Source organism: Anomaloglossus baeobatrachus, chromosome 8 (assembly GCF_048569485.1).
Source record: "Anomaloglossus baeobatrachus isolate aAnoBae1 chromosome 8, aAnoBae1.hap1, whole genome shotgun sequence".
Lineage (NCBI taxonomy): Eukaryota > Metazoa > Chordata > Amphibia > Anura > Aromobatidae > Anomaloglossus > Anomaloglossus baeobatrachus.
In genome coordinates, this window is record NC_134360.1 from 40,084,731 (window position 1) to 40,108,163 (window position 23,433).

The 23,433-nt window shown below is 46.3% G+C and overlaps 1 protein-coding gene across 1 annotated transcript in view; it reads left to right on the forward strand.

Annotated features, from left to right (window-relative positions):
- P4HTM (prolyl 4-hydroxylase, transmembrane) overlaps positions 1 to 20,806 on the forward strand; it is a 54,491-nt gene extending 33,685 nt beyond the window's left edge. The window contains exons 4-9 of the mRNA XM_075321497.1: positions 4,462 to 4,558; positions 6,795 to 6,957; positions 13,843 to 14,028; positions 14,170 to 14,260; positions 14,756 to 14,879; positions 16,782 to 20,806. Coding sequence (XP_075177612.1) covers positions 4,462 to 4,558; positions 6,795 to 6,957; positions 13,843 to 14,028; positions 14,170 to 14,260; positions 14,756 to 14,879; positions 16,782 to 16,999 — 879 coding nt within the window. The 3' untranslated portion in view covers positions 17,000 to 20,806. The remainder of the gene's footprint in view (positions 1 to 4,461; positions 4,559 to 6,794; positions 6,958 to 13,842; positions 14,029 to 14,169; positions 14,261 to 14,755; positions 14,880 to 16,781) is intronic.
- The last annotated feature ends 2,627 nt before the right edge of the window (positions 20,807 to 23,433 follow it).

Genomic DNA, 23,433 nt, shown 5'->3' on the forward strand with positions numbered 1-23,433 from the left:
GCTCGGCATTGTGCTTGGTGATGTACGGCTCAGCATTGTGCTTGGTGATGTATGGTTCGGCATTGTGCTTGGTGATGTAGGGCTCAGCATTGTGCTTGGTGATGTACGGCTCTGCATTGTGCTTGGTGATGTACGGCTCGGCATTGTGCTTGGTGATGTACGGCTCAGCATTGTGCTTGGTGATGTATGGCTCAGCATTGTGCTTGGTGATGTACGGCTCAGCATTGTGCTTGGTGATGTATGGCTCAGCATTGTGCTTGGTGATGTACGGCTCAGCATTGTGCTTGGTGATGTATGGCTCAGCATTGTGCTTGGTGATGTAGGGCTCGGCATTGTGCTTGGTGATGTATGGCTCAGCATTGTGCTTGGTGATGTATGGCTCAGCATTGTGCTTGGTGATGTACGGCTCGGCATTGTGCTTGGTGATGTATGGTTCGGCATTGTGCTTGGTGATGTAGGGCTCAGCATTGTGCTTGGTGATGTACGGCTCTGCATTGTGCTTGGTGATGTACGGCTCGGCATTGTGCTTGGTGATGTACGGCTCAGCATTGTGCTTGGTGATGTATGGCTCAGCATTGTGCTTGGTGATGTACGGCTCAGCATTGTGCTTGGTGATGTATGGCTCAGCATTGTGCTTGGTGATGTACGGCTCAGCATTGTGCTTGGTGATGTATGGTTCGGCATTGTGCTTGGTGATGTAGGGCTCAGCATTGTGCTTGGTGATGTAGGGCTCAGCATTGTGCTTGGTGATGTATGGCTCAGCATTGTGCTTGGTGATGTACGGCTCGGCATTGTGCTTGGTGATGTACGGCTCAGCATTGTGCTTGGTGATGTATGGCTCAGCATTGTGCTTGGTGATGTACGTCTCTGCATTGTGCTTGGTGATGTATGGCTCGGCATTGTGCTTGGTGATGTACGGCTCAGCATTGTGCTTGGTGATGTATGGTTCGGCATTGTGCTTGGTGATGTAGGGCTCAGCATTGTGCTTGGTGATGTACGGCTCTGCATTGTGCTTGGTGATGTACGGCTCGGCATTGTGCTTGGTGATGTACGGCTCAGCATTGTGCTTGGTGATGTATGGCTCAGCATTGTGCTTGGTGATGTACGGCTCAGCATTGTGCTTGGTGATGTATGGCTCAGCATTGTGCTTGGTGATGTACGGCTCAGCATTGTGCTTGGTGATGTATGGCTCAGCATTGTGCTTGGTGATGTAGGGCTCGGCATTGTGCTTGGTGATGTATGGCTCAGCATTGTGCTTGGTGATGTATGGCTCAGCATTGTGCTTGGTGATGTACGGCTCGGCATTGTGCTTGGTGATGTATGGCTCAGCATTGTGCTTGGTGATGTACGGCTCGGCATTGTGCTTGGTGATGTATGGCTCAGCATTGTGCTTGGTGATGTATGGCTCGGCATTGTGCTTGGTGATGTACGTCTCGGCATTGTGCTTGGTGATGTATGGCTCGGCATTGTGCTTGGTGATGTACGGCTCAGCATTGTGCTTGGTGATGTATGGTTCGGCATTGTGCTTGGTGATGTAGGGCTCAGCATTGTGCTTGGTGATGTAGGGCTCAGCATTGTGCTTGGTGATGTAGGGCTCAGCATTGTGCTTGGTGATGTACGGCTCAGCATTGTGCTTGGTGATGTAGGGCTCAGCATTGTGCTTGGTGATGTACGGCTCTGCATTGTGCTTGGTGATGTACGGCTCGGCATTGTGCTTGGTGATGTACGGCTCAGCATTGTGCTTGGTGATGTACGGCTCAGCATTGTGCTTGGTGATGTATGGCTCAGCATTGTGCTTGGTGATGTATGGCTCAGCATTGTGCTTGGTGATGTACGGCTCAGCATTGTGCTTGGTGATGTATGGCTCAGCATTGTGCTTGGTGATGTATGGCTCGGCATTGTGCTTGGTGATGTACGGCTCGGCATTGTGCTTGGTGATGTATGGCTCGGCATTGTGCTTGGTGATGTACGGCTCAGCATTGTGCTTGGTGATGTATGGCTCAGCATTGTGCTTGGTGATGTATGGCTCGGCATTGTGCTTGGTGATGTATGGCTCAGCATTGTGCTTGGTGATGTACGGCTCAGCATTGTGCTTGGTGATGTATGGCTCAGCATTGTGCTTGGTGATGTACGGCTCAGCATTGTGCTTGGTGATGTATGGCTCAGCATTGTGCTTGGTGATGTATGGCTCGGCATTGTGCTTGGTGATGTACGGCTCGGCATTGTGCTTGGTGATGTATGGCTCGGCATTGTGCTTGGTGATGTACGGCTCAGCATTGTGCTTGGTGATGTATGGCTCAGCATTGTGCTTGGTGATGTATGGCTCGGCATTGTGCTTGGTGATGTATGGCTCGGCATTGTGCTTGGTGATGTACGGCTCAGCATTGTGCTTGGTGATGTATGACTCGGCATTGTGCTTGGTGATGTATGGCTCAGCATTGTGCTTGGTGATGTACGGCTCGGCATTGTGCTTGGTGATGTACGGCTCGGCATTGTGCTTGGTGATGTACGGCTCGGCATTGTGCTTGGTGATGTACGGCTGCTGCTGATCGGCCATGAAGCCCCCGGCGGGGGCAGTGTTTGTGCTGATGTTACCAGAGAACGTCTGGACTCTGCAGTTATGGGGTCAGCAGAGCGTTGGTGACTTTTCTGCCCTCTTCTCCTCAGCACTCGGCCCCCGGCTTTGTAACGTTACGGGGTCTCCACTTTGTGGCTGAGTTGCTGCAATTCCTTCCACATCTCAATAATAATTACTCACAGGTGATGGTGGAATATTTAGGATGGAAAAAATGTCATGACCGGACTTATTAACCTGGTGGCTTCTATTACAGGATGCGCTGGTATCAGTGAGCTCTGCACCACCTTGGCCGTTCATTAACATGTTCATAAAGGCAAATGGCATGGCGGTGGGGCGGATGTTATACACCAGGGGTGAGGGGCCTGAGGTTATACACCAGGGGTAGTGGGGGTTAGATTTTATACAGTGGGAGCCGGATGTTCTATACTAGGAGTGGTGGTGGGGGTCGGATGTTATATACTAGGAGTGGTGGTGGGGGTCAGATGTTATATACTGGGGTTGGGAGGCCAGGTGTTATACACTGGGGGTGGTGGGCTGGATGTTATACACTGGAAGTGGGGGGGTCGGATGTTATATACTAGTGGTGGGGGCAGAGGTCGTGGATGTTATACACGGGGGGGGGGGGGGGTGGGGTAAGGGCCAGATGTTATACACTGATGGGGGGAGTAGGGTGGATGATATACACTGTGGGTGAGGGGCTGGATGTTATACACGAGGGGTGGGGGGGTCAGATGTTATACACTGGGGTGGGGGGGTTGGATGTGAAACTCTGGGGGTACGGGGTCGGATGTTATACACTGGGGGTGGGGGGGTCGGATGTTATACACTGGGGTGGGGGGGTCGGATGTTATACACTGGGGTGGGGGGTCGGATGTTATACACTGGGGTGGGGGGGTCGGATGATATACACTGGGGTGGGGGGTTTGGATATCATACACTGGGGTGGAGGGGTCGGATGTTATACACTGGGGTGGGGGCTGGATGTTATACACTGGGGTGGGGGGGTCGGATGTTATACACTGGGGCGGGGGGTTCGGATATTATACACTGGGGCGGGGGGTTCGGATATTATACACTGGGGTGGGGGGGTCGGATGTTATACACTGGGGTGGGGGTTCGGATGTTTTACACTGGGGTGGGGGTTTGGATGTTTAACTCTGGTGGTAGGGGGTCGGATGTTAAACTCTGGGGGTAGGGTTTCGGATGTTATACACTGGGGGTTGTGGGGGGTTCGGATGTTATACACTGGGGTGGGGGGGTTGGATATTATACACTGGGGTGGGGGTTCGGATATTATACACTGGGGTGGGGGGGGTCGGATGTTATACACTGGGGGGTGGGGGTGTCAGATGTTATACACTGGGGGGTGGGTGGGTCGGATGTTATACATTGGGGTGTGGGGGCGGATATTATACTCTGGGGTTTCGGGGGTGGGCTGGATGTTATACATTGGGGGTGGGGGGCTACATATACTCTGGGGGTTCGGGGTGGGGTGGGCTGGATGTTATACATTGGGGGTGACGGGACTGTGAAGGCGACCCTTTCATGACATGCATCCCGGTACTGTTCTCCTTGGAGGGTAGATGGACAGATATGAGATATGTGATCGGCCATTAGTAGTTTCTGGTCTTTCTCCGCGTGTCCTCCGTATAATCTCCCAGTTCTACATCCCTCGGACTCCCGTGTATCTGCGCTCATCAGACCCGGGGGCCGCACTCTCCACCATCGGACCCCTCCGGCTCTGCGCGCTCAGGATACAGGCCATCTATGGATGCAGTTGGAGGATTTCCTCTCTTTGTGTTGTAGTAACCAGTCGATAATGTATAATGGGCAAACGAGAGATTTTATTGTGATATATATTATTATTGTAATCTTTTCTGCAGGTATTAACCCATTCCCGCCTGGGTAATGGCAGATGGATGACGCCTGAGAATATCCGGGAGATGTATACAGCTGTTAAAGCCGACCCTGATGGAAACGGTGAGCCGGCCTGCAATGTTAAACACGTCGCTCAGTGTCAGTCTGCTGCGTGAACGGCTCGCTGTGTTTATATCACCGCACGATCTCGGCTTCGTCTTAATGGATGGGGTCTCTCGAGTGCTTGGAATAGGATTAGGATAGAATTTCCGCCATGTAGTGGCTACTAAACTGTAAAATACCGCTTCACTTATTTAATAATGCGTCTCTAGCCCTGGGTTAACCATTTATTTCACTTCTATTCTTAGTGGCTTATTTAGGGGGAACGTTTTGCCAGAAAAAGACCTTTTGGTTTAAATTAGGGTTTTGTACATATATTTTTAAATGATATATATATTTTTATATATGACTTATTAAGAAATAAATTAGTAATCTTGGAATTTTCGCATCGGCCACTGTGGGGCATTTTTAGACACACACAGAGTTTTCAGCAGTTTCCATATCATCAAGAGGAAGGTTTGCAGTGCAGGTAACACCGCTATACACAGCTGATAAAACACGACCTACCAATCACAATAGGTTCCTCCCTTCACAATGACTTTTGCACACGCTCATTAGATGCTTCAATACAACAGGAAGGGGCGGAGTCTGACCATTGTGGCTAATGTTCATGTGCATTTCCTGTAACTACAGAAAGTTACAATCTAAAATAAATCCAGTGATCAAAGTATAACCTAAAATGCTGCTAGGATGGGATTCCCGCTTTTAGGACCCCCATTTATTAGGTAACTTGCTATTGACTATACTGAAGATTATGAGTTCATAAAGATTAATCCTTCCAATATCCTATAAGACTCCAGACTAGACAGTTTAACTTAACCCAGACCAGAGCCCTAACATTGTTTTAGACCCCAAAGCAGACCCTACAAATAATTCAGACAGCAATCCAGACCCCTACAAATAATTCAGACTGCAATCCAGACCCCTACAAATAATTCAGACCACAATCCAGACCCCTACAAATAATTCAGACCGCAATCCAGACCCCTACAAATAATTCAGACCGCAATCCAGACCCCTACAAATAATTCAGACCGCAATCCACACCCCTACAAATAATTCAGACCGCAATCCAGACCCCTACAAATAATCCACACCCCTACAAATAATTCAGACCACAATCCAGACCCCTACAAATAATTCAGACCACAATCCAGGCCCCTACAAATAATTCAGACCGCAATCCAGACCCCTACAAATAATTCAGACCGCAATCCAGACCCCTACAAATAATTCAGACCGCAATCCAGGCCCCTAAAAATAATTCAGACCGCAATCCAGGCCCCTACAAATAATTCAGACCACAATCCAGACCCCTACAAATAATTCAGACCCCAGACCAGACCCTTAAAATTAATTTACACTTTAGACCAGCACTTTTAAATTAGATCAGAGGCTAGAACACACCTATACAATTAGCCAGACCCCCAAAAACACCCATAAAATATTTTAGGCCACAGACCAGACCCTGAATAATGAATCAGACCCCAGACCAGCCCCCAATCATCCCAGCACACCCACTTAAAAGGAATCCCATCCATTTAATTAATTCAAGACCTAGACCAAACCTCTTCAAGTATTTCACACCCTCAAAAATCTAGACCCCAAAAGTATGTAATTGCCATTCCCAAGTCCCCTTTACTTTCTGGCACCACCACACATCAGCTCTGGGATCTGGTGTGTCGGACCCCCGCACTAGATGCATATGAGGAGAAATGGTGGTCTTCCCATATGTATTTATATGTATGATGCAAAGGTCCAGACAGGTCGTGTCCTCAGTCCCTGCTATAAACCGTGTAAATTGCAGTGTCCCTGTACTAGTGCCAATCCCATAATACAGCTCTTATAATAGTGCTGACCACAGAGCCCCCCTACAATGACCACAGAGCCCCCTACCAATGACACCATAGTACTGTAAATAAATGGGTGCATCCACAATTAAGCCAGTCACAGTCAGAGGGGTTACCTGGCTGTAGGGCAGTATCGCCGCCGTGTGTCACCCCACAATGTCTGCAGAGCATTGCACTATAAGAAGAGCGCGCTGTCTGCAGATCATCCCTCTAGATCACAAGGCTTCAGACGCAGGAAATAATTTCCAGCCCTGGAAGGATAGGAAGTGCTGCGTCCTCCGGAGACAGAGCAGCTCCAGACATCACTAATGCTTGTAATGACACTAATGTAGGAATGCCTAGGACTGCCGGCCGCAGACGTTACACAGGACTGCTGCTTCTCTTTATAGGGGTCCTCAGTCTGGAGGAGTTCAAGAAGCTGAACCTCAGGGACTTCCACAAATACCTGGGCAATCGAGAGATCACCATGAACGACCTGGTGAGGAACAGTCAGCACACCTGGCTGTACCAGGGCGAGGGCGCCCACCAGGTGCTGCGCTCCATACGCCAGCGGTAGGTATATCGGGCAGGGGAGATCATCGCCCCTATCCTCCTCTCTCCCCATTACACAGCCACCTAGTGGGAGTTTTGGTGGAGGGATATATGATGGGATAAGGAGGAGCAGCACAAACTGCAGCAAAATCCACCGTGTTCTTTAAAAATCCATATCCCATGAGTGTGAATAAATTCTGTAGCCCCATTCACACGCAAAAGCTTTTTGCGCAGCTTTTTGCGCAGCTTTTTGCCACCCCACAGAAATAATAACACAAATTCCCAGATTCCGCATTGAAAACCTGAGGATTTACCGAAACTACAACTCGATCCTCCGCAGAAAACTGAGGGTCAGGCTTGGAATTCTGCTGCGGAAATACATTTAATTTTGGTGCTAAGTGTAAGTACGGCCTAAAACGCGTCTCAAATCTTAACGATTGGTTCACACAGAGCTTTTCGGCTGCAGGAATCGCTCCTTCTTTGGGGACTGTTTTGGAGGAGCTTTTCTGAAGTGGTTTTTGAAAAGTTTTTTTAGAAAAGTTTTTTTTTTCTTTCCATGCAGCGTTCTTTACTGCCTTTTGATTGGTCAGTGACCAGGTTGGAGAGGTTTTCGTCATAAGTGACGTGTACTTTAATTTTTCCACCAGGCTTTTTACAAAAGCTGCTTAAGTAAAAAATATAAACCGCAAAGTGGATTTTCCAAAGAAGTTAATAAGAGGAGTTTTCCAGGAGTTTTTGCTGCGGATTTTGAGGAGGATTTTGGTGCAGATCCACTTTAAAAGAAAAAACTTAGAGAATAGTAAAAAAAATGTTTGGAGAAGTCTGGACGGACTGCAGTGATATAATCTAATATATAAAGCTGAATGTGTGTGTGTGTGTGTGTGTGTGTGTGTGTGTATGTATGTATGTATGTATGTCCGGGATTGGCATCTGCACCGTCGCAGCTACAGCCACAAAATTTTGCACACTCACACTTCTGGATCCCGAGAGCGTCATAGGCTATGTTTTGAGGGGAAATTTTAACCCCGCGCTTTACAGTTATTCACCAAAAAACCTGCCTCCATTAAAGCGAATGGAGCTGGGAGCCACAGTGCAGCCAGAACTTCAGAAGAATGCGCAGCCACGCCCTTATATGGAATGTTGGCGTGTCACAATGCAGCCAGGGAAAGAGACAGACAGGCTAAGAAAGAGGCAGAAGAAGAGGCAGACACAGCCAGGGAAAGAGGCAGACACAGCCAGGGAAAGAGGCAGACACAGCCAGGGAAAGAGGCAGACACAGCCAGGGAAAGAGGCAGACACAGCCAGGGAAAGAGGCAGACACAGCCAGGGAAAGAGGCAGACACAGCCAGGGAAAGAGGCAGACACAGCCAGGGAAAGAGGCAGACACAGCCAGGGAAAGAGGCAGACACAGCCAGGGAAAGAGGCAGACACAGCCAGGGAAAGAGGCAGACACAGCCAGGGAAAGAGGCAGACACAGCCAGGGAAAGAGGCAGACACAAAGAGGCAGACAAAGAGACAGACACAGACAAAGAGACAATAACGAATAACGTTTGGAACACCATTCTAAGTCTGAACTGGGTGCAAAAAACCTAAAAAAACATCACTATGGGGAGATAAGGTATGCACACCAGTGACTATGTAAGGGGAATACATGGAATAGCAGAAACTGCTGTGTGAATACTGACTTGAAAAATCCAATAGCTATATGTAGAGTGAAAATGTGAAAAATGGAATCTGCATTACTGCCATGAACATATGATTCATATGTTCATGGCAGTAATGCAGATTCCATTTTTCACATTTTCACTCTACATATAGCTATTGGATTTTTCAAGTCAGTATTCACACAGCAGTTTCTGCTATTCCATGTATTCCCCTTACATAGTCACTGGTGTGCATACCTTATCTCCCCATAGTGATGTTTTTTTAGGTTTTTTGCACCCAGTTCAGACTTAGAATGGTGTTCCAAACGTTATTCGTTATTGTTAGTAGTTTTTCGTTTGTGAACCCTCCCCACCACACCTATTGCCAATCCATATAATACGCATAAATAGCCTGGGTCTCAGCTTCCCATACACGGTAAGTTTTTTAACTGCATGAGAGGACACACACGAGCTAGGGACCCCAACGTAGAGAAATACTTTGGCGTAGTGTTGGGGCTCTATTGCATTGATCAATTCAGTAGCTAAATTTCTCTTGATTCATATGTTCATGGCAGTAATGCAGATTCCATTTTTCACATTTTCACTCTACATATAGCTATTGGATTTTTCAAGTCAGTATTCACACAGCAGTTTCTGCTATTCCATGTATTCCCCTTACATAGTCACTGGTGTGCATACCTTATCTCCCCATACAGACAAAGAGACAGACTGACAGGAAAAGAGACAGACTGACAGGGAAAGAGACAGACTGACAGGGAAAGAGACGGACAGGGAAAGAGGGAAAGAGAGAGACAAGTTAAGAGACAGACACAGACAGGTAAAGAGACAGACACAGACAAAGAGACAGAGACAGACACAGGGAAACAGACAGGAAAAGAGAGGGAAAGAGACAGACAGGGGAAGAGACAGACAGGGGAAGAGGCGGACAGACAGGGGAAGAGGCGGACAGACAGGGGAAGAGGCGGACAGACAGGGGAAGAGGCGGACAGACAGGGGAAGAGGCGGACAGACAGGGGAAGAGGCGGACAGACAGGGGAAGAGGCGGACAGACAGGGGAAGAGGCGGACAGACAGGGGAAGAGGCGGACAGACAGGGGAAGAGGCGGACAGACAGGGGAAGAGGCGGACAGACAGGGGAAGAGGCGGACAGACAGGGGAAGAGGCGGACAGACAGGGGAAGAGGCGGACAGACAGGGGAAGAGGCGGACAGACAGGGGAAGAGGCGGACAGACAGGGGAAGAGGCGGACAGACAGGGGAAGAGGCGGACAGACAGGGGAAGAGGCGGACAGACAGGGGAAGAGGCGGACAGACAGGGGAAGAGGCGGACAGACAGGGGAAGAGGCGGACAGACAGGGGAAGAGGCGGACAGACAGGGGAAGAGGCGGACAGACAGGGGAAGAGGCGGACAGACAGGGGAAGAGGCGGACAGACAGGGGAAGAGGCGGACAGACAGGGGAAGAGGCGGACAGACAGGGGAAGAGGCGGACAGACAGGGGAAGAGGCGGACAGACAGGGGAAGAGGCGGACAGACAGGGGAAGAGGCGGACAGACAGGGGAAGAGGCGGACAGACAGGGGAAGAGGCGGACAGACAGAGGGGGAGAATGGGAGAGAAACAGAGAGACAGTTACTATCCCGGACATTAATAATACATTCTATTTATATATTCTATCCTGGGAATGTTAATACATTCTATTTTGTTAACAGCAGTTATTAACCCGGGCGAAGCCGGGTAGTACAGCTAGTAGTATAATAATAATATAATATAATCATTTATATAGCGCTGTTAATTCCACAGCGCTTTGCATACATTGGCAACACTGTCCCCTTTGGGGCTCACAATCTAGGTTCCCTATCAGTATGTTTTTTGGAGTATAATGAAGTCTCACTTCTTGCTTTACGTGGTAGCAATTAATGGCCGCCCATAATGTGTGTTAAATCTCCAATCCGCTCCCGATCGCCCCCCGTCAGGCTCCGACCAGTGATTCTATCCGTTAGTAATTAATGGAGGCACATCCCGCACTGGGGATCGCAGAGCCGGTGAAATCTGTCCTCTGCATAATCCGCTCAGAGCGTCTGTTTACTGAGCCTAATGTAGTGTTAATTGAGGGACACCGAGGAAATGACAATCCGGCCTTTAATTATCCGCAAACACGGCCGCCCCTCTGTTTACTTTCATTCACTTTGTCCTAATTAATACGATGCTTCGAGGAGAGGGATTTATTAGGGTCAAATTCACACAAGCAGTTAATAATGCAGAAAACCTAAAAAATGCCACAAAGCAAAATGCTGCACTTGGAGATATTTTATCACTCGTTATCATAAGAATCTGAGGAAACTGCAAGTGCTGAGAAAAAAAGCTATATCACATCTGCTGGGGGCATCCAAATCCTGGGACCCCCACCGAGACCGGGGCTCTGGAGATGTAATTGGCCTCGGCTTTCTCCGGGGATTCCATAGAAAATTAATGCGTTGGTGGGTCTCCGCTCAATTTAGAAGCGGCTGCGCAGAGCCCCGATCTTCGGATCTATGGGGTTCCCAGTGGTCAGCGATTATTAAGCCTATCCAAGAGTAGGGGGATGACTTAATGACTTGCTACAAATCCCTTTAAGTGCCAATTTGCACAATCTGGGGGATTAAAGTGCATTTTTGGGGGGGAGGGGGATTTTCTGCACATTTCACCGCTTGCGTTGCAAAGTGTGACGTTTCTTGAAATGCAACAGTTAAAGGGATTCTGTCACCAGGCTTTTGCCACCTAATCTGAGAGCAGCATAATGTAGGGGCAGAGATCCTGATTCCAGTGATGTGTCACTTACTGGGCTGCTTTGTGTAGTTTTGATAAAATCACAGTTTAGTCAGCAGTAGATTATCATTACAGGACTACTTGGCGTGCTGCAGGTAGCCCAGCATATTCATGAGCTCTGTATAACTGCTAGATCTGAAGCAGAGAAAACATTAATGTTATCAAAAATGACAGCACACAGCTCAGTAAGTGACACATCGCAGGAATCAGGGTCTCTGCCCCTACATTATGCTGCTCTCAGATGGGGGAGCAAAACCCCGGTGACAGATTCCCTTTAATTGAATGGTGCTAAGCTGCAATATCGGGCATGACCACAATAGTGGCGCTGTTTTTGGGAAAACTTAAAAAAAAAAAAAAAAAAAAACCACGTCCAAACTCTTAAGGCCCTGTGCACACTAGGCCGTTTTTACCCGCGGTTTTACCCGTGGTTTTGCTGCGGAAATTTCTTGAGAAATGTTTAAAATCTTTCTGCAGACATTTCCCAGCAAAACCAATGGGAAAAAAATATCTGTGCGCACGCTGCGTTTTTTTCTCAAGAAAATTCCTTCTGAAGATTTTCTTGAGAAAATTTCTTGAGAAAATGTGCATGTCACTTCTTTTCCGCAGGTACCTGCGGTATTTCACTCCATTCACTGTAATGCAATCGCGAAATACCGGGGGTATACCGCAGGTAGCAAATGATGTGCGGTATACCCCCGGTATAGCCGCGATTTACCTGCGGTAATGCTCATCACTGCCTGCGGTTTTGCAGGAAGTGATGTCATTATGACAGAAGAGGAGAAGCGGAGCAGAGTAAACACACACGTCACACTCCCTGGACGCCGCACAGAAGCGCTTCCGTGTGATGTCCGGCGGGTGCCCGTACAGTCTGTGTCCCGCTCCAGCCCCGCGGCTGCCTGCCCTGCAGTGTGTCAGTGTCTGCCCGCAGTATCAGCAGCTTGTCACCCTGCAGTGCGTGCAGCCGCGGGGATGACAGGCGCTGCTGTCAGGAGGTGAGATGAGATCATTACCTGCTGTGAGGATCTCCTGCCTCCTGACGTCACCGCTGTCACTGGCGTCTATGCCCGTGGCCCGAGACTGTCGCTAGCGGTGACGTCACGGGCTCTCGCGATACTGATGAGAACGCGGCGGGCATAGAAGGCAGTGACAGCGCTGATGGCAGGACTGCAGGAGATCATCACAGCAGGTAATGATCTCATCTAACCTCCTGACAGCTGCGCTTGTCATCCCCTGCAGTGACCTGGGCTGACCTATTGATGTTAGCTCAGGTCACTGCATTACTCTCCCAGCCAATGGGGAACCTTCTGTTCTTCATTGACTGGGACAGTGACTATGGTATGGATCGCCATGGGACCCTCTTATTGGATTACACCAGACCCGGATTTGATTGTTCTTGTCAATAAATTGGTGAAAGAGGGAATGTGGGGAGTGTTTTTTCAAATAAAACTTTTTTTGTTGTCTATTTTATATTTCTTACTGACTGGGTTGGTGATGTCGGGTATCTGATAGACGCGTGACATCACTAACCCTCGGGCCTGATGCCAGGTGACATTACACATCTGGCATCAACCCCATATATTACCCCGTTTGCCACCGCACCAGGGCAACGGGATGAGTTGGGGCGACGCGCCAGGATTGGCACGTCTAATGGATGCGCCACTTCTGGGGCGGCTGCAGCCTGCTATTTTTAGGCTGGGGAGTGTCCAATAACAGTGGACCTCCCTAGTCTGAGAATATCAGACCCCAGCTGTCCGCTTTACCTTGGCTGGTGATCCAATTTGGGGGGGACCCAACGTTTTTTGTTTTAAATTATTTATTTAATGTAAAATAACAGCGTGGGGTGCCCTCTGTTTTGGATTACCAGCCAAGGTGAAGCTGCCAGCTGTGGTTTGCAGGCTGCAGCCGTCTGCTTTACCCTAGCTGGCTACAAAAGATGGGGGGACCTCACGTCATTTTTTTTTTTATTTATTTATTTTTTGGCTAAATACAAGGCTAGGCACCCTTTAGTGCCATATGAAAGTCACTAAAGGGTGCCAGCTTAGAATATGCAGGGGGGTGGGACATTATATAGGTCTTTCTCATCTATCTATCTATCTATCTATCTATCTATCTAATCTATCTATCCATCTTTCCCTCTATCCATTATCTGTCTATCGATTATCTATTTATTATCTATATTATTTATTGCAGTTCAGCATAAAAAAACCGCAAGGACCAACCTGTGGAAAATCCGCGGCAATAACGCAGCAAAATCGCGGCAAAAACGCATGCGTTTTTCCCGCGGTTTTGGTGCTTTTTTTACCGCAGGTGCGGTAATCTTCAACTCCCAGAAGTTTCTCAAGAAATTTCCTTGAGAAAAATCACTTTTCTAGTGCGCACATAGCCTAAAAGGGCTTATTCACATGACAATATTACTTATCTTTGGTTTATTCGCTCTCTAGTGTCATCAGGTTAACCCATCTGCCCCCTGACGTGGTGGAGAACAGTGAGCCCCTGCAGGTAGTGCGGTACAACACCGGCGGCCATTACCATGCCCACATGGACAGCGGGCCAGTGTTTCCGGAGACGGCGTGCGCCCACACCAAGCTAACAACCAATGAAAGCTCGCCCTTTGAAACCTCATGTCGGTAAGAGCCCCCTGATACCCCTGACACCCGCCCTGTAAGGAGGAACTCTGCATTTACTGATGTAGTAATACTTCCCCCTGCTGGGCATATACACGTATGACATGTTTGTGCCCAGGCTCACCCTCCATGCTTTCTTCTCAGGTACGTCACCGTTCTCTTCTATCTAAACAACGTCACCGGTGGCGGAGAGACCACATTCCCCATTGCAGATAACAGGACCTACGAGGAGCTGGTGAGCAGCCGCCCTGCTATCCATCGCCCAAAAACCTCCGCTAATAGTGCCCCCCTCCACTAGCGCTGTGTCCCCTTCATTCTCAGAGGTTGGCTCTCCACCAATTGTAAAGTGATGGCGTCCTAGCCATGTGTGACCGCTCTGTAAAATCTGACTACCTGATATAAAAGGGTTTTCCCAAAATCATAGGTTACCTCCAGCAACCGTCCTGAAAGGAGCAGGGACTCTGCCTCTGTTCATTGTCTATAGGATGGATGGATATAGCAGCCTATCAGTACCATAGACAATGAATGGAGCGGAGGCCGAGCATGTACCCATGCTCCATTTAGGATGGGGTTCTCTAGAATCTCTGTAGAGCTTGGGGGTCCCAGCGACACATCCCAAGGATAGGGGATAATTTGCAATTTTGGGGAACCCCTTTAATTTTCTTATTAAATGCCCATTTCATATACACGTCATATCTTTTTTTGATGTTTTTTGTCGCTTTTCTTACAGTCCTTAATCCAGAATGACATTGATCTGAGAGACACGCGGAAGCATTGCGACAAGGGGAACCTGAGAATAAAGCCGCGGCAGGGCACAGCCGTCTTCTGGTACAATTACTTGTCCAATGGCAAAGGTACGCAGGTTACATTACCATCACCAGCATCGGAGCCCAGGAACTGGTGACTGGATGTATCGCGTCTCGTCAAACCCCATGTTGTAATGATTGGTTTCCACCAAGGGTTAGGGAGGCGGAAAAAGATGGAAGTTTTTGCATTTATGTCTCATGCAAAAGTGATCCAATAGTTGTGGTACCTGGCCCTTCATAGAGTGCACTAATAAAACTGCCACCACTAGAGGGAGCCTAGGAGCTCTCTGCATACAGCGAACCCCAGCCTCACCTCACTATTTGTGTCTATACTGGTCGGTTTGGTTCACACTTAAAATCAGTTTATTTTTACATTTTCCAAAGAAAATGTGTGAACCCAACCCTGGAAGTAGTTCTGCTTTATTCTGTGCTTTATATATTTTTAGCGTGCTCAGAACACCATTTTGTTTTGTTAATAAAGAGTTATAAATACCCTATATAGTCACAGTCGAACATTTTACAATCATGGCTGCCTGCAGTCACCACTAGAGGGCGCCAATGAATTTCCTATATACTGTCAGCTCTTAGGCTCCTCCTAGTGGTGGCTGCAGGCAGACAGAATGTTATATTTAAAGGGGTTATCCACTACTTTTACATTAAAGGCCTATCCTTGGGGTAGGTCATCAATGTCTAATCTGCCGGGGTGCAACACCCCGCAACCCCGTCGATCAGCTGTATTCGGTCCCAGCGGTGGCAGCCGGAAATGCTCAGTTCCGGAGTTGCTCCGTCATCTGATAGCGACCGCGGCTGGGTACTGCACATCCTCCTCCTATTGTTTAGAATGGGAGGTGGATGTGCAGTAACCGGCTGTGGTCGCTATCAGGAGATGGAGAAGCTCCGGAACTGAGCACTTCCGGCTGCCGCCGCTGTGACTGAGCACAGCTGATCGGCGGGGGTGCGGGGTGTCGAACCCTGGCTGATCACACATTGATGACCTATCCTAAGGATAGACCATCAATGTAAAAGTAGTGGACAACCCCTTTAATTATAAAATTCTGCCTGCCTGCAGCCACCAGTAGGGGGAGCCTAAGAACTGACTGTTGCGACTTATGCAGGAGATTTGGAGCTCTGTGTCAGACAGCTAAGACTAAGATATCTCTGCCTTATTGTTACTGGACACTTGCACCTCTTAGTTCATAACTGGTGCTGTGGATGTTGGAAGTTCACAGTGTAAGGAGCTGGTGCTGTGGATGTTGGAAGTTCACAGTGTAAGGAGCTGGTGCTGTGGATGTTGGAAGTTCACAGTGTAAGGAGCTGGTGCTGTGGATGTTGGAAGCTCACAGTGTAAGGAGCTGGTGCTGTGGATGTTGGAAGCTCACAGTGTAAGGAGCTGGTGCTGTGGATGTTGGAAGTTCACAGTGTAAGGAGCTGGTGCTGTGGATGTTGGAAGCTCACAGTGTAAGGAGCTGGTGCTGTGGATGTTGGAAGCTCACAGTGTAAGGAGCTGGTGCTGTGGATGTTGAAGTTCACAGTGTAAGGAGCTGGTGCTGTGGATGTTGAAGTTCACAGTGTAAGGAGCTGGTGCTGTGGATGTTGAAGTTCACAGTGTAAGGAGCTGGTGCTGTGGATGTTGGAAGCTCACAGTGTAAGGAGCTGGTGCTGTGGATGTTGGAAGTTCACAGTGTAAGGAGTTGGAATACTCCAGGTCTGTACTGTTCATTCTCAGATACTGTAGCTCAGCTCCTGTTGAAGTGAATGTGATCTGCGCTGCGGTACCTAAGAATAAGGACGACAGTATATGGAGCTCAAGCACCAGATATCAGGTGATCCATGGGGGAACCGGGTGTTGGACCCCCACCAATCTGATATTAATGACTTATCTTATGAATAATCCCATCAGCATCTTACTTCTGAACATCCCCTTTAAGCTTTATTTTTTCCCATTATTAGGCTGGGTCGGTGACGTGGATGAGTTTGCTCTCCACGGCGGCTGCCTCGTGACAGAGGGAACCAAATGGATTGCAAACAACTGGATCAACGTGGATCCCAACAAGTCGCGGCAGCTGTGGTTCCAGCAGGAGATGGCCCGATACGCCAAAGACGAGCTAGAAAGCCAGAAGGAGTGGACGGTGGACAAGTCGTACAAGGACATCCATGTGGACTTATAGGATGGGGAGAGCATGGCTAGAGGCTGACGTGGGGACGGAGCACAGGCATCCTTCCTCCGTCCTCTACACGCCCCGTCCTTCTTGCTCCACGTCCTGGCCTTCGAGCTGCGAGCTTTCAGTGGGGGGGGCTGCCATCAGGGCCCCAGTATGGAGGCGATGGTGAAAGTCTGCATGGCTGGTTACACAGGGAGGATAGTACAGACGGGCTCATCAGACAGGGCAGCCGGATACGTCGCGCTGAGCTGGAGCCACTGGCTTCTCGTTACACGCAGCCAGGTTCCATTTTTCCGTAAAATTTCCAATATTGCATGTCTAGAGACCCCCAATCACCACCGAACACCCTTCGTGAGTCACCGCTGCCATGAGTGTGTCATATCTGGATGACCAGGGGTTAAAAAGAAAATAGCTGCCTTGCAGATGCATGTCTACGGCTGATCCCTATGACAACACTTCCAGTCCTGCGCTCTTAAAGGGGACTTTTTTATAGATGCAAATCAGGATTCACATCAGTGTCCACATCAGAAGGGTGCGGACTTTGGTGTAAATTGTGATCTCCATCCCAAAAGCTGAAGTCCAAGAGGGTCAAAATAGAGACAGGCTATTACAAGGTAGTGTGGATCATCAGTATTTATTAGGAAGCTATAAAATATCTTCACAGAACATATTAAAGTCATTTTAGACCCATTATTTTAGCAGATACAACAGTCCAAATCCCCCACATTGAGAGAAGCGATGCAATTCTGTCTGCCTGCAGCCACCACTAGAGGGAGCTCACTGCTTTATGTACTTTGTGCAGGGAGCTCCATCTAGTGGTGGTTGCAGGGAAACACAATTTTATCATTTAATTCTATGTCTACGCAGGGGATTTGGTTCTTTGTAAACGGAGAGTACGGTATACAGATAAAAATATATAAGAAATGTCATCACAGAATGATGGATCTATTACGACAAGCTTTTGTCTTGTACTCAGGAGTTGAGGAAAGAACAATCTCATCAGTGCATGTGTAAAAAATGCTTTATCATCAGACGGGGGTCACTTTTTTTTGCATTTGCACCCAAAGAACAACAGATTTATTTATTTATTGAACATAATCAGGGTTTAATTAAGGATGAATGTTGATGAGGAGTTTTCCGTATTCAGCGGGGTTCCACTTTATTGGAAAAAAAAGGCAAAAGCGCTGAAACAAAACCCACCCTCTTTTCTATTTATTTTTCTATTTATTCATAATTGTACTTTTTTTGAGATCTGTAGCTTTAATATGTTATCATAAAGGAGGAATGGTGAGAAGATTACATATCCCGAAAACGGAGATCCCATGGGAATCATTGCAATGAAGGATCGGATATGATCGTGCAAGCTGCTGTAATCACAGTGTTATTCATTATGTCTGGCTTTTATGTTCATATCAATATTTACGGTGATGATTAATTTATTAATATTTCTAAAGATTAAAGCTTCATATTTTTTCTGATACAGGGCTCCAAATCCCCAGCATAGAAGAAAAGAGTTATAGGAAACTTCCTTCTTTCAATAAATGTTCACTACCTTCAGCCACCACTAGAGGGAGCTCACTACAGGCAGTTTCATGATTGCGTTCAACGTGTAACTCTCAATGCCGTAATCTTGAGCTCCCCCTAGTGGTGACTGCAAGTAGCAAAATTATAATCTTAGGTTTTACATTTTTTGTTTTTATCTACCCTTCTTCTAATAGATTTTTAGTTTTCCTTTGAAATGGCTTTATATGGACTTTTCAATATATGAGGACCTTTTTCAGTTTATTTTTGTTTGTTTTTTTTTAAATCAGAGGAAACAATCTGATTTTTTTAAAAGGATCTGTCACAAGTGTTTTGTCATTTTCTGAAAGCCATATTTTTTTTTATTTTTCCGTTGCTGGTGTGTGCAAAATACTTTGCTTCTATGCCCTTGGAACTCCAAACTAATAAGATTTGTTTTACAAGCGCTTGGAGAAATCAACGCAGCACAGGGTAGCATAATATACTGAGAGTTTCTGGGTTTTTTTACATCATGTGACCAGTTTATTTAGTACCTCAAACAAAGAAATTACTATGCACCAATAATAGCCACATATGTGATAAGTTTATATAGTACCTTAAACAAAAAATTACCATGCACCAATAAGAGCCGCATATGTGACCAGTTTATACAGTACCTCAAACAAAGAAATTACCATGCACCAATAAGAGCCGCATATGTGACCAGTTTATACAGTACCTCAAACAAAGAAATTACCATGCACCAATAATAGCCACATATGTGATAAGTTTATATAGTACCTTAAACAAAAAATTACCATGCATCAATAAGAACCGCATATGTGACCAGTTTATATAGTACCTCAAACAAAGAAATTACCATGCACCAATAAGAGCCACACATGTGACCAGTTTATATAGTACCTCAAACAAAGAAATTACCATGCACCAATAATAGCCACATATGTGACCAGTTTATATAGTACCTCAAACAAAGAAATTACCATGCACCAATAATAGCCACATATGTGATAAGTTTATATAGTACCTTAAACAAAAAATTACCATGCACCAATAAGAGCCGCATATGTGACCAGTTTATACAGTACCTCAAAGAAATTACCATGCACCAATAATAGCCACATATGTGATAAGTTTATATAGTACCTTAAACAAAAAATTACCATGCACCAATAAGAGCCGCATATGTGACCAGTTTATACAGTACCTCAAAGAAATTACCATGCACCAATAATAGCCACATATGTGATAAGTTTATATAGTACCTTAAACAAAAAATTACCATGCACCAATAAGAGCCGCATATGTGACCAGTTTATACAGTACCTCAAAGAAATTACCATGCACCAATAATAGCCACATATGTGATAAGTTTATATAGTAACTTAAACAAAAATTACCATGCATCAATAAGAACCGCACATATGACCAGTTTATATAGTACCTCAAACAAAGAAATGACCATGCACCAATAAGAGCCACACATGTGACCAGTTTATATAGTACCTCAAACAAAGAATTTACCATGCACCAATAAGAGTAGCAGGGGTGTGTGCAGAAATGTGAAAGTTCCCCGCCCATCAGTGTTATCTGAGCTCTATGACATCATTCAGTTATGAGACAAGATGGTTTCTATAGAATACAACATGGCTTGTATTCTCTCACACTGGACTTTTTTTTTTTTTTCATGGCAAGCTGTAGTTTCTTTTTTTTAAGTAGATGAGGCATTTTTATCACTTTTTATTGTATTTTTGGGGGAGACTTAGTGAACGAAAAAGGCTTTTCAGCTTTTTAGCTGTTGAAAAGAGAGGTACATTGTGTTGTGGCCCTGAGCAGTACAGCCGCTTTTAAGAGGAGCGAGTCTGCAGTACCATTCACGGCCACTAGTAGTCACTGATCCGCTTCTAATCCGCAAATCTGGGACCAGTGGAAAAGGTGCTGGGAGTCCGAATACCAGTGATGAGGGGACGTCAGTGATTTTATTAACCCCATCAGCTTTTGTCTGCAGGGGATTTGGAGCTAGAAAGCTAAAAACTGCTTTAATATTGGAAATGTTTCAATTCTGCTCTAGTTTACTGATTTATGTCTCTGTCACTTTGTCTGCGAAGCCTGAAACGCGTGGGGAGACTGCACATCTACACTGTTTACACCTCGGAGCAGGAGAGATCATAAGAGCCATCTCACTTGTTATTTATTTGCACGTTTCACTTTGTCGTTGTTTCCTCCGTTCATGATGTTGTTTGTTCTGCTGTTTAAATTATTAAAAAATAAATAAACTATTTATATGGTAAATGTCCTGCGCCTGTCATTGTACACCGCAAAATATTCCACCTGCTACAAAGTGACGGACACCACTAAAGTCAGGTCTTATTTATTTATTTTTTTGGGACAAAGCGATTTGAGGAAAGAGAAATAAAAATATTTAAAAAAAAAAAAATCTAATGCTCATTCTTCTTCATCCAGTTTGATCTCCGTCAATTATTTTGCAAAAGAAACTGCACCTGATAAAGAGAACATAACACCAAGTATATCACATAGAGCAAGAAGAGAAACCATAGGGGACAAGAACAGAAGAGAGAGAGCGATCGACAGTCAAGTGATGTCCCATCAACTCCATATAATATTACAAGAGATGCAGCAAAAGTCGCCATTACTAATATCCTGTATGTGATAATATCAGAGTATAGGGGAAGAAGGAGATCATTGCTCCTACAGTGCTGGCCAAAAGTATTGGCACCCCTGCAATTCTGTCAGATAACACTCAGTTTCTTCTTGAAAATGATTGCAATCACAAATTCTTTGGTATTATTATCTTCATTTAATTTGTCTTCAATGAAAAAAAACAACACATTTGTCATAAAGCCAAATTGGATATACAGTGCCTACAAGTAGTATTCAAGCCCCTGCAGATTTAGCAGGTTTACACATTCGGAATTGACTTGGCATTGTGACATTTGGACTGTAGATCAGCCTGGAAGTGTGAAATGCACTGCAGCAAAAAAGAATGTTTATTTCTTTTTTTTTAAAATTGTGAAAAGTTTATTCAGAGGGTCATTTATTATTCAACCCCTCAAACCACCAGAATTCTGTTTGGTTCCCCTAATGTATTAAGAAGTATTTCAGGCACAAAGAACAATGAGCTTCACATGTTTGGATTAATTATCTCTTTTTCCAGCCTTTTCTGACTAATTAAGACCCTCCCCAAACTTGTGAACAGCACTCATACTTGGTCAACATGGGAAAGACAAAGGAGCATTCCAAGGCCATCAGAGACAAGATCGTGGAGGGTCACAAGGCTGGCAAGGGGTACAAAACCCTTACCAAGGAGTTGGGCCTACCTGTCTCCACTGTTGGGAGCATCATCCGGAAGTGGAAGGCTTATGGAACTACTGTTAGCCTTCCACGGCCTGGACAGCCTTTGAAAGTGTCCACCCGTGCCGAGGCCAGGCTTGTCCGAAGAGTCAAGGCTAACCCAAGGACAACAAGGAAGGAGCTCCGGGAAGAGCTCATGGCAGTGGGGACATTGGTTTCAGTCAATACCATAAGTAACGTACTCCACCGCAATGGTCTCCGTTCCAGAAGAGCCCGTAAGGTACCTTTTACTTTCAAAGCGTCATGTCAAGGCTCGTCTACAGTTTGCTCATGATCACTTGGAGGACTCTGAGACAGACTGGTTCAAGGTTCTCTGGTCTGATGAGACCAAGATCGAGATCTTTGGTGCCAACCACACACGTGACGTTTGGAGACTGGATGGCACTGCATACGACCCCAAGAATACCATCCCTACAGTCAAGCATGGTGGTGGCAGCATCATGCTGTGGGGCTGTTTCTCAGCCAAGGGGCCTGGCCATCTGGTCCGCATCCATGAGAAGATGGATAGCACGGCCTACCTGGAGATTTTGGCCAAGAACCTCCGCTCCTCCATCAAGGATCTTAAGATGGGTCGTCATTTCATCTTCCAACAAGACAACGACCCAAAGCACACAGCCAAGAAAACCAAGGCCTGGTTCAAGAGGGAAAAAATCAAGGTGTTGCAGTGGCCTAGTCAGTCTCCTGACCTTAACCCAATTGAAAACTTGTGGAAGGAGCTCAAGATTAAAGTCCACATGAGACACCCAAAGAACCTAGATAATTTGGAGAAGATCTGCATGGAGGAGTTGGCCAAGATAACTCCAGAGACCTGTGCCGGCCTGATCAGGTCTTATAAAAGACGATTATTAGCTGTAATTGCAAACAAGGGTTATTCCACAAAATATTAAACCTAGGGGTTGAATAATAATTGATCCACACTTTTATGTTGAAAATGTATTAAAATTTAACTGAGCAACATAACTTGTTGGTTTGTAAGATTTATGCATCTGTTAATAAATCCTGCTCTTGTTTGAAGTTTGCAGGCTCTAACTTATTTGCATCTTATCAAACCTGCTAAATCTGCAGGGGGTTGAATACTAGGCACTGTAATTGTACACCAAACATAAAAAAGGGGGTGGACAAAAGTATTGGCACTGTTTGAAAAATCATGTGCTGCTTCTGTAATTTGTGTAATTAACAGCACCTGTAACTTACCTGTGGCACCTAACAGGTGTTGGCAATAACTAAATCACACTTGCAGCCAGTTGACATGGATTAAAGTTGACTCAACCTCTGTCCTGTGTCCTTGTGTGCACCACATTGAGCATGGAGAAAAGAAAGACCAAAGAACTGTCTGAGGACTTGAGAATCCAAATTGTGAGGAAGCATGAGCAATCTCAAGGCTACAAGTCCATCTCCAAAGACCTGAAAGTTCCTGTGTCTACGGTGCGCAGTGTCATCAAGAAGTGTAAAGCCCATGGCACTGTGGCTAACCTCCCTAGATGTGGAAGGAAAAGAAAAATTGATGAGAGATTTCAACGCCAGATTGTGCGGATGGTGGATAAAGA